At 38.0% G+C, this 14,955-nt stretch overlaps 2 protein-coding genes across 2 annotated transcripts; both read left to right on the plus strand.

Moving 5' to 3' along the window:
* The first annotated feature begins 2,500 nt into the window (after positions 1–2,500).
* On the plus strand, positions 2,501–3,970 carry LOC145500594 (beta-2 adrenergic receptor-like). Its single transcript, XM_081480116.1, has one exon. It carries the CDS (start codon positions 2,870–2,872, stop codon positions 3,905–3,907), a length of 1,038 nt encoding a protein of 345 aa, XP_081336242.1. The 5' UTR covers positions 2,501–2,869; the 3' UTR covers positions 3,908–3,970.
* A 3,110-nt stretch (positions 3,971–7,080) lies between these two features.
* On the plus strand, positions 7,081–8,800 carry LOC145500660 (beta-2 adrenergic receptor-like). Its single transcript, XM_081480187.1, has one exon. It carries the CDS (start codon positions 7,141–7,143, stop codon positions 8,329–8,331), a length of 1,191 nt encoding a protein of 396 aa, XP_081336313.1. The 5' UTR covers positions 7,081–7,140; the 3' UTR covers positions 8,332–8,800.
* Positions 8,801–14,955: the final 6,155 nt, after the last annotated feature.

Raw genomic sequence — 14,955 nt, forward strand, 5'->3', positions numbered from 1 at the left:
TTTAGTCGTTTTCTTGAGTGCTTTTTAGAAGTTGCGAGGTTTTTTCCCTTATGTACAGGATAGATCATTTAGTAGAACATTTATACGCAATTTGGGTAATCTACCGGATACTTAAAATTCTGACAAAGATTATATTCAGCTTGTAACAAAGAATATTTCACAAAATCCGTCCAAAACAACACAACAGTAGAAGACTGCGACTGCAATTGGAATCTTCTCCAATACAAAGAGGCATATCATATGAATAGCCTGGCACTTTCTCTCAACTGAACGAAGTACTAAAATCCAGCCGAGAACTTTGCCTTTTTTATGGGTATTACTTTTTGTTTCGCACATTTTAGTATGGTCATGGTTCAGTTCCTTCCAAGATATCACTACATTTTTCCGACTTAGTTATGTCATTTGTTGTTTGAATATTCTGACACAATTATCATACTCGAATTATCTGTCATCCTCTATGCACTGAAACTTAAGACAGGTACTTGGTTCACCGAATGAGCAGGGGCACCCGATGGACCTGTTCCTATATATTTTTTATCGTAAAAGTTGATTTAGCTGGCTGGAAATCTTCCTTGTCATCACGCTAGGAAAAAGGAAAACCTTTTTTCACCATCGCAATAAAAAACAAACAAAACTCCCATACGTTGATCATATTTGTTGAAATTATTTTTAGCTGGCTGACAATCTTTTTCGTCATGTATCACGCTGGGAAAACGAAACGTTTTTCAACATCGCAGAAAAACAAACTAAACTCTTTTACGTTGATCATATTTGTCCGTAGTAGGTAGAGTAATGAATTGTTAACAAACGTTTTTCATGGGTGTCGCTGAGTGAGTGGAACGGTTTAATGATGGTTTCCGGATATGATCGTTGCGATCGCTACAAAAAAAGTGATCCGTACGCTTACCAGTTTCTATATAATCACCACAATCGCTACATTATAAGAAAAAAAAATCCCGAGAGGACCTGGATCAAAACCGATGCATACTGATATATTTTTATTTCCAACGATCGCTACTGTCTCTGCGAAATGGTTTTCATAAAATCCGAACGGTCGCTACGATCACTGGAATGGAACTGAGGTCTAACTCAGCGGTCGTTGTCGCAACAATTGGTCGATCGCCGAGGAGTTGTTTCCATACGATCTTCAACGATCACGAAACCTTTTCAAGCGATTATATGGAAAGCAACCTCTACCCTCCGACATCAGTAGCATGTAAAGTACTCAGTTCTTACGGTTTTCATACATTACCCATGATTATGAAAAGGTCAATAAATGAAATAAATCATAAATATGAAACACAGTGAAAATAGACTTACCCATAAAACGAAATGCGAAAGCTGAGCTCACGACAAAACAGGGAAAATGTCCACGACACACAAAACTCATCAGTACTGCGCCTTTCAATAGCATGCGGACTCTATAATTCAAAGCTCGACCGACAAATGCGTTTTTCGCTACCGTCAATCAAATTTTCGGCTGCTCCTCCCAACTTCCGACTACTGCCGAGCACTTTTTCGTTGTCTGAACTGTGCTCAACGATTTGATTCCATTGCGTTCGGCAGTAGTCGGAAGCTGGGAAGAGCCGCCGAACACTTGATTGACGGTAGCGAAAACCGCATTTGTCGGTTGAGCTTTCAATTTTAGAGTCCGCATGTTATTGAAAGGCGCAGTAATACAAAACGAAGGCTGATGTAAGTTCTTTCGGCGCCACGCTTGAAAAGGCGGTGTAGAGGAAGACTCCTCGTTTGACGATAGTGGTTTATGATTGCACTAACCCGCGCCTTTAAATTGATTTAGCTGCTTTGCAAAATCTTCAACCCTATTTTCAGCTCTAAGATCAATGAATTTAAGTCATTCAAGATGTGCGTGCAGCTTTTTCAAACCATCATCAGCGAAGGGAAAACATTTGCTAACTTACCGGAAATTTAATCTCGCGTACGAAGTAGCGCAACTACACAAGATGTCAATCTTTTTTTTTATTTTAAAATTGCTCAACACTTTCCCAGATAACGGCTAAAAGAGAAAACAATAGCAAATTTAATGGGGCTATTTGCAAAAAAAAAAAATTTCTTTCAAAGTAGTGTTTTTTTTTGGCTGTGTTCTCAACGGGAAAATACAACAAATAAACGATGCCAATGTTCTGAAAGGTCTTTTTATTGACACGGACATGTTAATTATAAATAACAACTTTCATTGTTTACATCACATGAAACTTTCTCGAGAAGAAAAGTCGACTTCCTCTAAATAAACTTTTTCTTTTAATGGTGCCGAGTTCAGTAACGTAAAACATAATGTAGCGAGGAAACTTGAGGAGCGCATATTTTACTGGCGGTTTTTGTTTTTTGTTTTTTATTTTCTTCTTTTCTTTTAATGCACATAAATACGATTTACTTAGAAGTTAACAATTTGTTTGTTCGCGTTAGGTTGACATTTGCATCTAATATCCTCTGAAAGTAATCGTTTTAATAATGTTTTGCGTAACAGTCTTTCAGTGCGGGTTTTGATAAAGAAAAAACAAATCTCCGCGTCCAATATTATATTGTTTTCATAGAATTGTTCCTCCTTAACATTGGTTGCACAAGCAAATCGGGTCCACTCAAGGAAACTGCAAAACATCATTACCACGTCATGAAAAACACCGATCGTGCATCGTCAAGCAGAACATATGTCCAAAGCAGGATGTCATTTAATTTAATCAAAACGCTCTTGCATTTTTGAATATATTCTACCACCTGCTAATGGCGGACCGTTTTATGACAAATGGTAATTTGACTTCTTGCCGTGGCCACTATCGTTTGATCAGCTGTATTGAACATCCGCTTCTTGCAAAAACAGGGAAAAATACCTTGGAAAATCCAGAAAACTATGAAAATGCGCCAGTTACTTGATACATCATCCTGTCGTTCCAACACAAGTCAGCGAGGAAATAATTCAAGCAGTAAAGCAGATCTTGAACAAACAGAGTTCCTTCCTGTGTCGTTGGTCGTAACTTTGTCCTTCGTGTGCCTGCTGATTGTTGCAGTTAATGGCCTCGTAATCTTCTTGATCCACAAAAAGAAATCGCTGAGAACAATCACCAACATGTTTCTTGCTTCACTGGCGCTTTCAGATCTCATGGCAGGTCTGGTGGGAATTCCTCTTCTTGTCATCTGCTCGGTGAAAGATGTCATGAAAGTTTGCGTGTCTTCGGCCATTTTCATTCGATTCACCGCCATCTCTTCAGTCTGCCATGTTCTGCTCGTCGCCTGTGATCGTTATATTTTTATAGTTCACTACATGAAGTACCATTCTGTTGCAACCAAACGGCGAGCGATCGCTGCCGTTATTTTTGTGTGGCTGCTTTCTCTGGCATCTTCCCTTGTTCAGTTGTCTTGGTACATTTTTCATGGCATTGCCCTTACTGAATATGAAGATGTAACAGAAGATCACAACAAGAGGTACAGTCTTGCTTGCATCGTGTTATTCTTTACTGTTCCTTTAATAACAATGTGTTACATTTATGGAAGTATTTTTTACATTTCTTTTAAACGTATCGAAAGAGATCGTGGACTTAGCAACACTTTTCAGCGGCCTTCTCGATCGTTACGTCATGAATGGCGAGGACGCAGTGTTTTGTTGATCACAATGGTTATCTTCTCTTGCTGCTGGTTGCCATTTTTCGTGGCGATGCTCGATGACCACATGAACACTTCAGAGCAGTCTTCCATGTCACTTTGGGCGCAACGTTTGCTAATTTTTCTTGGCTTTCTTCCTTCTGTATTAAATCCGATCCTGTGCACATTAGCTAAGATAGATTTCCGTCGTGCGTTAAAGCAAATAGTATTCCAGTGGAAAAGGAAGAATTCGTTCGCCAATTTTGAGGTACACCACGAACGAATATGTCTAAAAGTTCCTGTAATATGAGAAAAAATTTATTATAAACTTCCTTTAATTGAAAATTATTGATTTATCACCTGGTTATTTATCAAGCGTGTTCAAAGAAAGAATTAGGCCTTTCCACAAATACGGATATTTTTTGGCATAATCGATAAAAGTGCCGTTTTTTGTCACTGACTTGTATATATATTTTTTATTTTATTTTGCTAAAATGTACAAGTCAGTGACAAAAAACGGCACTTTCATCGATTATGTCATCTCCTGACTACATTTACTCAATTTTTAAACATTTTGGGGTATATTTAGAAGTTTCCAAAATATCTAGAAAATGTTGGGATGCTTAGAAATTTTCGTAGCTTAACCCTGTTTTTTCCTCGCTATTTTCTTAAAAACAATACTCAGTTCTATGCCAGAAACGATCCAGTTCAGCGATTTCAACTCAAAAAATGTTCTCTATATTATTACGCGCTAAAGTAACAATTTTCCAAAATGGCGGATGCTCCATGGCATGGTAACATCGAAGTGCCTGAATCTTCTACCTTAACTCCTACAACTGCAAGAAACGGTTGAAAATCTTGAGCCTAATTTTTTCAAAATCGGTTTATTTCAGTTTAAAACAAAAATAAGAAATATTTAAAAGGTTTTTCGAGATATTTAGAAAAAAAATGCGTGATATTTAGAAATGTTTTTAAGAATCTACGGAAAGAAATTTACGTGGTTTTACGTGATATTTTTGGAAAGGCGTAGGAAGCCTCTACAAAAACGTGGGAACAAAACAAAGAGGCTGATTTTCAAAAACCTAAACATTTCCAGCGAAAGTACAGTCGCCAGATACCTCATAGCAGCCTGTACAACAATAAATATCAATTATATCAAGGAATCATAAATATGAATAGCTACAGTAGTACTGAGTACAAAGTTTAATAATATTCCTCGCAATTATTCAACGTATTTATACTCGACTCTATGTTCTCTACGTATTCAATTCTTGCAGAAACAGTACGGTGGCATAACACCGATTGAAAAGTTGGCCATTGAACTTTTGTGTTTGTGAAATAGAGAGTGGCTGAAAAGGAATCGTCAAGATTTCTGTGAAACAATTCCTTCAACCATAATTGCGGACTTGAAAAATAACAAACAGCTAAAGTGCTTTCCTTTCTGTCTGAATTAAAAAGGGAACGTTTCATACATGCATTTGGTTATAGTTAGGTGCAACAGAGTAACAAGTGAGGCTGAAATACACTACAGAAGTCTAGGCGTCAGGAAACATGTAAAGGGGTTTTTGTGGGGTCTTGCAACTGCTGGTAAGTGTAAGCTGCCCTCTGGGACAGGTTTATCTCATGGCGGAAATTGATTTTGTTCGAAATATTAAGTTTATATTTGAAAGATATCATGCTTGTAGTCAATATTCCTAATTAAAAAGAATACTAGAAAGATCACACTACAGTGACTATTTTTTTCTTTTTCAAAATTAAGCCTAGAATAAGTGAATGTAAAAAATCCTAGCTGACTACGTCCTTAGAATTTAAACGGGGGCGAAATCGTACAACATGCCACAACAACACAGATTCTCTCAACTGTTTATTAAGCCTGCCGATGAAGACTTTACACCTATATAAATATCAATATGCGTTTTTCGCAGGCACTAGTGCAAGGTATTCTTCGTCTTTGAGAAAGTGTACAAATGGTCAATCAAGCTACAGGCTGCAAGATATTCCAGTTGAACCTACGCCCAGCCGGCTTCACGTAGTCCGTCCTTTCTACTGCCCTTGCCAATTTGGCCATCCCAATATGCGCCGATCTCTTTGATTTCCCTTTATTACGTATGCATTTTGCGACAACAATAAAGGCAATGATGTCAATAGAGACCTTTGCCGGTAAATGATACTTTGATCTTGAAATAATATTCTACACCGTTATCCCGCAGGTATCGGGGCACTCTTAAAGATTGAGCCTGATTTGAGTGTTTAGATCAGTGTCCGGGAAACCTTTCCCAGGAGTAAAGAACGTTTAACAATCTTTCAAGCTTCACTTTAAATAGCCAGTAGTATTTACGACTATTCGTTCGTTACATCTCATCTCCAAAAGTTTGTCTGCCTTTAGTAAATTTGTTTTAAGTTTAAAAGATATATTCCTAACGGTATTTCTACTGTAGAAAAGTACGTCGCCTTCAAATTAAAATGTCTTACTGAAGCTGATCTAGGAATTCCCTGATAGATTTTTCGAATGAGCATCACGCAGTCATTATTTTCTGTCAAAAGCCGGCTCATATAGTTCATCTTCACAAACACCGTTCCATTTCCACAAACATAAACTCAGCTTGTCACTCATTATATGCGATTTAAAAGGATATATGAATGTGGGTGATGGTATCTAACGTACCCACTAACCTAGACAATGTCATACTAATCATCTGGTTATGAAAAGCATGCACAATAAGACAACACGATGTTTTTAACGTTTTATTCTGCACAAGTATGAATTCGAGGGAAAAGGTTTTTTTTCTTTTTGTTAATTTCCCCAAATGAAGCCTGGTGTTCTATAAATGGAAAATGGCTGCATCTAACGAAGTGAATGTTCAGAAGTCAAAAGAAAGAATAGCCATCAAGCAAACTTATATATCGGAGCCCATTTTCTCTGAACAGCTTGCTTGTCAGAGAAAGCTGAACTCCTCGCTTACAAAATTTCAAGTCATTTTTTTTTTGTTTACTTACTTTCAATTTGCACAGTCCTGTTTCATAAGGAACTGTTTTATGAAAAAATCTTGTTAACATATGTTATTCTCTAAGCCGGATATATTTTGTTAAGTTGTTTTTGTATCTTGAATAAACAATGAATAATCCAGGTTAGATTTTCGTTATAATTATCAACGGTCATCCGTCAATTTCGCTCGCTTCAATGTTCTCCAAAATAGCAGCTTGTTCGATATTTGTAACAATATTTTTTATTAATTTTCACGCAAGACTGATTTATTGTTTTGAAATAAAACAGTTTCCGGCGTTTTCAGTTTTTAATTTTCATTTTTCATACAGTTGTTGTTATTTTAAAACATATTGGTTAGAGAAACAAAATTTAAAGTCAAATAAAAATTACAAACATTTTTTCTATACGGAATGAAAAAAAAAACAAAAAAAACATCGCTTCAATCATGGGACAGAAAGCATTTTCACAGCAGAATGCCAATTAAAGTTGATGAAGCCTCTCTTGATTTTTTTTCAATATCTCCCAACAGCTCGAAGGCGTAAAGCTTTTTATGAGAAATGTTAATTTTGCTTCTTTGCTCAGACGCTCTCACTTGTTTTCGCTTACGTCCGTCAATGTTATTGTTGTACTGGGTCCGATTACACCTTACAATTATCCACCTTTCGTTTAAACAAGGACATAATATTGTGGAATCAGAAGAAACTGTGCGAAGATTCAACATGCCTCGCCTGTTTAACTCATCATCCATTTTGTCAAATTCAAGTTACCGAGAAAATAATTCAAGCAGCAAAACAGATCCTGACCAAACAGAGTTCCTTCCCGTGCCGTTGATAGTAACTTTGTCCTTCATGTGCCTGCTGATTATTGTAGTTAATGGCCTCGTAATCTTCTTGATCCACAAAAAGGAATCACTGAGAACAATCACCAACATGTTTCTTGCTTCACTGGCGCTTTCAGATCTCATGGCAGGTCTGGTGGGAATTCCTCTTCTTGTCATTTGCTTGGTGAGGGACCTAATTAACGTCTGTGTGTCTTCGGCCATTTTTATTCGGTTCACCGCCATCTCTTCAGTTTGCCATGTTCTGCTCATCAACTGTGATCGTTACATTTTTATAGTTCACGGTATGCAATACCACTCTCTCGTAACCAAACAGCGAGCAATCGTCGCCACTATTGTTGTTTGGCTATTTTCTTTATTATCTTCTGTTATTCAATTGTCTTGGTACTTATTTTATGAAATTGCTTTCAGCGAATATGAGGAAATAACAGAAGACTTAAACAGAAAGTATAGCATAGCTTGTATTGTCTTGTTTTTTGCAGTACCTTTGTTGTTAATGTGTTATATTTATGGACGTATTTTTCAAATTTCTTGTAAAAGTAACAAAACTGATCGTCAAGCCAGCAAGAATCTGCAGCAACCTTCTCGATCGTTACTTCATGAGTGGCGCGGACGAAGTGTTTTGTTGATCACAATAGTGATTTTCGCCGGTTGTTGGTTGCCCTACTTCGTGGCGATGATTGATGACTACATGAACACTTCAGAACAGTCTCCAATGCCACTTTGGGCTCAGCGTTTGCTATTATTTCTTGGTTTTACTCCACCGATTTTAAACCCGATCCTGTGCACATTAGCTAAGAAAGATTTCCGTCGGGCGTTAAAGCGAGTTGTACTCCACCGAAAAAAGAATGTGTCGGCCAATTTCAGTGTACACCAGAAACAAATAAGTCTGAACATTCCCTCCACTTGAATCACTTTCTTCGAAGGAGTTAAAGTTCTCATTCAACCACCTTACTAAAACAAGCCGCAATACAGCCATTCTTTGGAATACCTCCGGAACTGGCAAAAAATCACATTCTGTATGCTCGCGTAATGAATGGTCTTATGCAAGACTGCGGCTAAAACATGTTCTTTGTATCCCTATTTTTTCAGTCGGACTTGAAACACGACGAAACGGATTTTAAGGCAACTAACTGTGAGGGCTATCTTTTTCCTGGATGTGGCGCTTTAACCTCAATATGTTGTAAGACTGACTGGCCAAACAGGTCACAGTAAGCCTATCTCTTTCAACGAGGGTTCCTAGGTTCGACCATTATTCTAGCGCAAAATAAGGCAGGAATCCTCTCTTCATCCCACCTGGGGTCTGTGAATAGTAAGGCCCAAAATATTCTCATTTGAATCAAGTCCTTCCTTGAGCAATTTTAATTTGCGCAATCTCTAGCAAGAAAACCCTGAGAGGGCAATTCTTATCCTTACACAACTTTCAACTGGTTCTACTGTTTGCTTATTTTTGTTTCATATTATTTATTTCATTTGTGCTGAGGCCTTGCTCTAAAAAAATGGTACTTTTTAATCTCAGCGTCTGGCAAAACAGTCAAGTACAATTCTTATAACCTGCTCAAGACGTTTTACCGAGTGTGGGAGAATCTCTTGGTCTTCTTGCAGGGCAAAAAATACGGACAAGTCAACAAACAGAGTATCAATTATAATTATCGCTGTAGGTCTTAGAAACAAATACAACTCTGCTTATTTTAATCTATTTTATTTTATTTTATTTATTTATTTATTTTTTTCTATACCGAGTTGACAACTTTCTTAATTTGGTGGCACATTGAAACAATTAAAGTGCTAATGAAATCCCAAAATTTCGAGCTGGAATTAAAAATGCTAAAGTGTTCGCATTGCGATTATTTTTTTTGACTCAAGGAAGACGCCGCGTCGCCAAAAGCAATTTGGTCGGCTTCATATTTAACGACATTTCTTCAAAGAAATTTGTGCGAAGGAAAAAGGAAGCAGGGAGCAAAGAGACACTAAGACGAAAGGTGTTGTGCAACAATTACGCTTAACTGATGCCAGCTGTGAAACACCATTGCCAAGCAAACTTCCACTAGACTCTTCATTAGAGAAGCGTGGGATGATCTTTCTGGTCTCAAGCATGCAAGTGTTCCGCTCGGCGTGGGCCTTTCGGTCTCACCGAAACATTCACATCAAGATTCTGCATTACGACAATTTCTCCACTGAGAAATTATTCAACAAATTAAATAGATTGTATGCTGCCGTGCGTCTGTTCAGTAGCTGATCACGGATGACTTCAAAATGTGGTATTAGAACAAAAAGCGACACACGGGGGCGATAGCGAGTGTGTCGATAATTTTCTTACCACATTTTGACGTCTTCTGTGATCAGTTACTGGACAGACATACAGAAACGTGGAATCTATTTGTTTTATGTAATAAAGAAACGTCGTAACGTAATAAAGACGTCACCTATGCATCTGTCCAGTAATTGATCAGAAATAAGAACCAATAAAAATGCACTAATTTGACATTACATATTATAAATATGTATAGAGATCTCGCGTCAAAGGAGTATACTCTGCCAATTTTTCAACGCTTAGGTTCCAGAGAGAGTAGCCTAGTAGCAACAAACACTAATCAATGAAGGCACCAATAAAGGAAAATAAAACCATAGATGTCACACAATTCTGAGATGACGCTGATTCGTCATGTAAATCTGTGCTAAAGTATGATCAAATAAAAAATATTCCAGTGGAAGAGATTATCAACTGCTTACTAGATGATTTTTTATTATTTTTTTGGTTTTGATGGATTTGAATAGCTGGTTAGAGATACGAGTATTTGAAACAGTAGAAAATAAGTGGTTTTCATCCTCGATTTGACTCAATCCAAAAGAGTATTTTTAGGGCTTTTGTCATATCGTTTAATTTAAATCTTTAGACTGTGGCCTCCCTTTCGATATTTTTCGTAACGGTAGCTTTTGCTCTCATGCGCACACTTTCTAAGGTGTAAATTGTGACTTAACGCTAATCACGTGACTGTTTGACAATGCACTTGCCGTTTGGAATTAAAATATAAACGTGCGACTTGGACAGTTATTTTTATTTCTTTAGATCCTTTTTTTCATTGTAGCCTGTTAAAAGTAAAATCTTTATACAGATTAATGTAATTTTATTGAGTCATGGGCTATTCAAATGTATTGATCCACAAAACGGCAAACAATAATGATGTTTGTCGTTAAGTCTTTTTGACGAAGTTTTTATTAAACGTTCAGATACTGCACTTCAGTGAAAGTGCAGTTCAGACTGTGCTGATACTGCAGTCGACACTGATACAGTACGTAATACTCCAGTAGATACTGAACTTCATAATGCCCTTGATACCATGCTTCATACAGGGCAGCAATACATCATCATTTGCCGGTTCTCCTTGTAGAGTATTGGCCCTCTAGGCTCTCTGCCTCTAGGCCAACCCGTCTTCTGGCAACCGATGCTGCCTCTGCTCAGGGCCGCGTTGTCCGAAAGCCGGTTAACACTAACCCGGGATTAAAAGTTAACCGAAGTATTAATTGTTCTTGTGTAAAATTTTTTTTCACTGGTTATGCTTTGGGTATTGTGATATTGCAAACTCAAGACTGCAGGGTAAGCAATATAAACAGAAAAAAGCCACCGAAAAGCTACAAAGCTTAATCAGGCTTTATCCGACAAGGGCTCTAAAGTAAGAACACGTCCAGCTTTTTCTCGTCCGTTTGGGTTTTTCTTCAGGTTTCACAACCATACAATAACACCCGAATAAGTTTGGATTTGAAAGGTTTGATCTTTGTCTTGATAGCAATACCTACTTTAGTACATACTACACTTCATACTGCAGTTTCCTGAGATTTAGAATCCAGTCGACACTACAATTCATGGTGTAGGTCACACAGCACTTCATATTGCACTTGATACTGCAATTGATAATATATATAGATTTAGCAAAGCCTAAATAAATAAATTAACCTGGCTTGAGCCTGCAGTCCAATCGAAAAACCAGTTCCTGGTCAGCGGTTAACTTTAAAAAAGCAGGTGACCTCTAAGAGCTCTAAGCCTGAGCACGCGATATGGTTAAGTGATACTGGTTAGCGGATACCTATATTTGACTGGTGTCAGTTGACTATAACGTGGATGTCCAATATCAAATACGTACACTGGAAACCATGCCTGCATGCCTCGGTCGACCGATTAGCTGGAGTTTGCCGCTATATTGCGCGACGTCGGCTTTCGTCGTAGGACGCATGCACCTGCGATCCAAGCCACTAGCTATCGTCGTCGTCGTTGGCGGCCGCTTCTAACAGTACGGTCTCGTCTTCTTTGATGGCCTCGGAGGTGGCTCAGCGGGCCAATCCTTGCATAGAATTTGCGAGGGCAATGAGGGCACGGGAGGGTAGGCGGTGGAATCACACAACTTAAGTAATTGTGAAATTCAAGCCTGAAAAAAATTCAGGCCTGAACGGGATTCAAACCCATGACTTTTGCGATACCGGTGCAGTGCTCTACCAACTGAGCCATCAAGCTATCTCCCCCGTTCAGGCCTGAATTTCAAATTTCTGCACAAATTACAAAGGAAAAGAAACAATTATTTTCGAACGGATTTCTATGATTGAGTACTATATCTTCGAACTAGGCTGTTTAAACAGTGAAAAAAGCGTTAAAATGCGAAAGAAACAGAAGGCTTATATTCACGTAAATGAAGATTACGTGAAACCAGGCTACGGAGGGAAACCCGTACCGGAACGCGCGTCATGACGTCACCAGAAGTCATCTTCACTATTTGCCGCCGTACCACAGCCTAGCCGTACCATATCTTAAAGTTCCTAATTGTTCTGTCCAGTTATGTCATGCTCTAATTAATGACAATTTTTAATAAATTTGTATTTTGCAAACCCTTATAAATATAGGCATACATCTTACGGACTAAGAGGAGAGGGCTCGACGTTGGAATTACCTAATTTTAATCTTAAATTTTAAAGGAACTCTTTCTCTTCGTTATTAACTAAGTTATGGAACAGTTTGCCCTCTCAGGTACGTCTTTCAAATGATGAAGACGACATCATAAGAAAATTGCAAGATTGAAGCCTTTTAGAGCTTGCCTTATAGCTTCTCTGTCACGTTTTTAGCTATCTTATAGTTTTTTACCTTTTTTTCTTTTTTGTAGGGCTTAGCAAATTATGTGTTATGCGTTTATTGCTAATTTTTATATATCTATTAAGTTGTGTTTAAAATAGAATAACATTATTAGCTAGAATAGAATAATATTATTACCTGTAATTACTATAGTTCTCATTTATACACGTTCGTATTTTGAACGAGTTCTTAGGTCCTCGCCGAAATTGATTGATTGATTGACTGATTGATTGATTGATTGATTGATTGATTGATTGATCGATTGAACAGACATCTGCATTTTTTCATTAATGCCAGCTATCGACGCAGCAACACGGCGTAAAGACTTCCTCCGTTAACATATAGTGTTGCTCTTGATTGCTAATACAAGATGACATAAAGAAACTGCCATAAAAACCATGTCATTTTAAACTTCAAACCTTGAATTGCTGGAAACCGGCTGAAGCAGAGTGAGCTGTTTATTCTCAACAGTCCAAGAACGCGGTGCGAATTTTTCAATTCTTTCCTCCCACAATGAAACACAGAGTCGTTTCTCGTTCCATTTATAGAAATGTTATTGCTTTCAGCTGTCAAATGACGTATTGTTCTAGGAAATCCGTTCATTAAAAGCGAAGGAAAAATATTTAAAAGAACGCACTGAAAGCTAATTAGGGCCGAAGTTATTACACCTACAACTGCTGGAAATAAACAATGGAACTGTGGAACAGCACTTATTTTTTAATACTATTTTGTTTAGCTAAATAGCAAATCATTCGGCTTAGAGAAGTCTTCGTTACTTTTATCTTTCACTGAAAATGTTAACCTAAGGAAACAGGTCAGGGAAAGGGGAGAGAAATAATAATATTTAATAGCATCTACAGCAGAGCAGTAGTACTAAAAGATTTATAACACCCACAAGTAATATGACAGCCTTTACTTTATTCAGCCAATGAGAACTTTTATATATCCTGCACAAACTGAAAACCAATCAGGAATTACTCTACATGTTAGAAACAGTAAGTGACGTCACCGGAAGGAATTATAACCTCAAACTTCGGGCGTCTCTCCCGCGGGGATTAAGCTGAGTGCGGGAGATGACTGACGTTTCAGGCTATTTTCGGCCTTGTTTGTAAATCAGCGTCATATGTCCCTTGTAAAATATCAGCTGCTATTTTGCTGAAGGAAGCAATTAAAGACGGTGGAAGAAAAGAGAGAGGAAAAGGAAGCGCCAAGATCCTCGGAATATCGGCAGATGCAGCTCCAGTCTGTACGACAGAGGGGACGAAATGGGCCCTGATCTTACCTGAATTTTTGCTCAATCGAGGCAACGCTTCCTCAAACGAAGGCTTAAAATACCAGTACGTTAAGTTTTGCAGATAGTATTTTTTATTATTCCTGCCATCGTGGACATAGCATTGAAGGGAAGGTCCTGCAGTGTAGGCGGCTTATTAGCTATTTAAAGGTAAGTCACAAATTTATGTCAGTTTTTGTTTGTCTGTCACGTTATTGATCATAAATGTCTTAGTGCCTTGACTATTTTTGGATGGATTATAAGAGAGTTAAAGGGCCCTGGTCAGCCACACCGAGTTGTTTACATGCGAGAGTTTGGCTATTATATTTTATTCGAGCATTTCGAAACGAAAGAAATCACTGTGGAACTAGTATTAAAGATAATTGTGACATACTTTCAGGAACACAACTTACAGTAAAGCAATGAGATCTCGTTTCACCGACCAAAATCAATAATTTCGATGGCACCGAAAATGGCGAAGGTTGAGTAGGGTCCTTTAAGCCCATATTTACAAGTTAAAGTCTCTCTTACGTGATTTTTTTTTTTTAAGATCACTCCCACCTTCCGCAGTCCCAGAAGGGTCTAAAAAGAGCTGGTCTTGTGACGCGAATATCACTATCACCAAGGCGGCGTTGCACGCATCGTGATCGTCCGAGAAAACACCTAGGCAACGCGCTGGATAACACTGGTAAAAATCACTTCGGAGGAATCAACTTGAGAACAAGGCCTATAGGTGGTTTGCAATCATTCCTGAGATATTCAAATGACAAAGAACCTGGTGGACATATCATACGACTGAAACAATAAAGGTGATTAGACATTTTTGCTAATGATCATCCAACATGGCGGCCATCACGTCAGTTGCAAACGATCTATATTGGACGATCTATATTGAGCAAAAACCCACAACGATAGATTTTTCACCTCTGTCTTTGGAATTAAACGCTTACTATACATATATCTGAAGAGTGCATCTCTATTAAACATGTAATACTTTTTTCGTTGTCGACGTTGTCGTGGTTCATGAAGCTCGCTTCAGAAAAGAAAACAGCTATGAATACATAATTATGTAAGCCAACATTAACCATGTACTGTCAGTGTATACGAATAAATGTTGGAGCTGGAGGTTTGATTGAATATGGCAT

The sequence above is a fragment of the Orbicella franksi genome, chromosome 10 (genome assembly GCF_964199315.1).
Source record: "Orbicella franksi chromosome 10, jaOrbFran1.1, whole genome shotgun sequence".
NCBI classification, from domain to species: domain Eukaryota; kingdom Metazoa; phylum Cnidaria; class Anthozoa; order Scleractinia; family Merulinidae; genus Orbicella; species Orbicella franksi.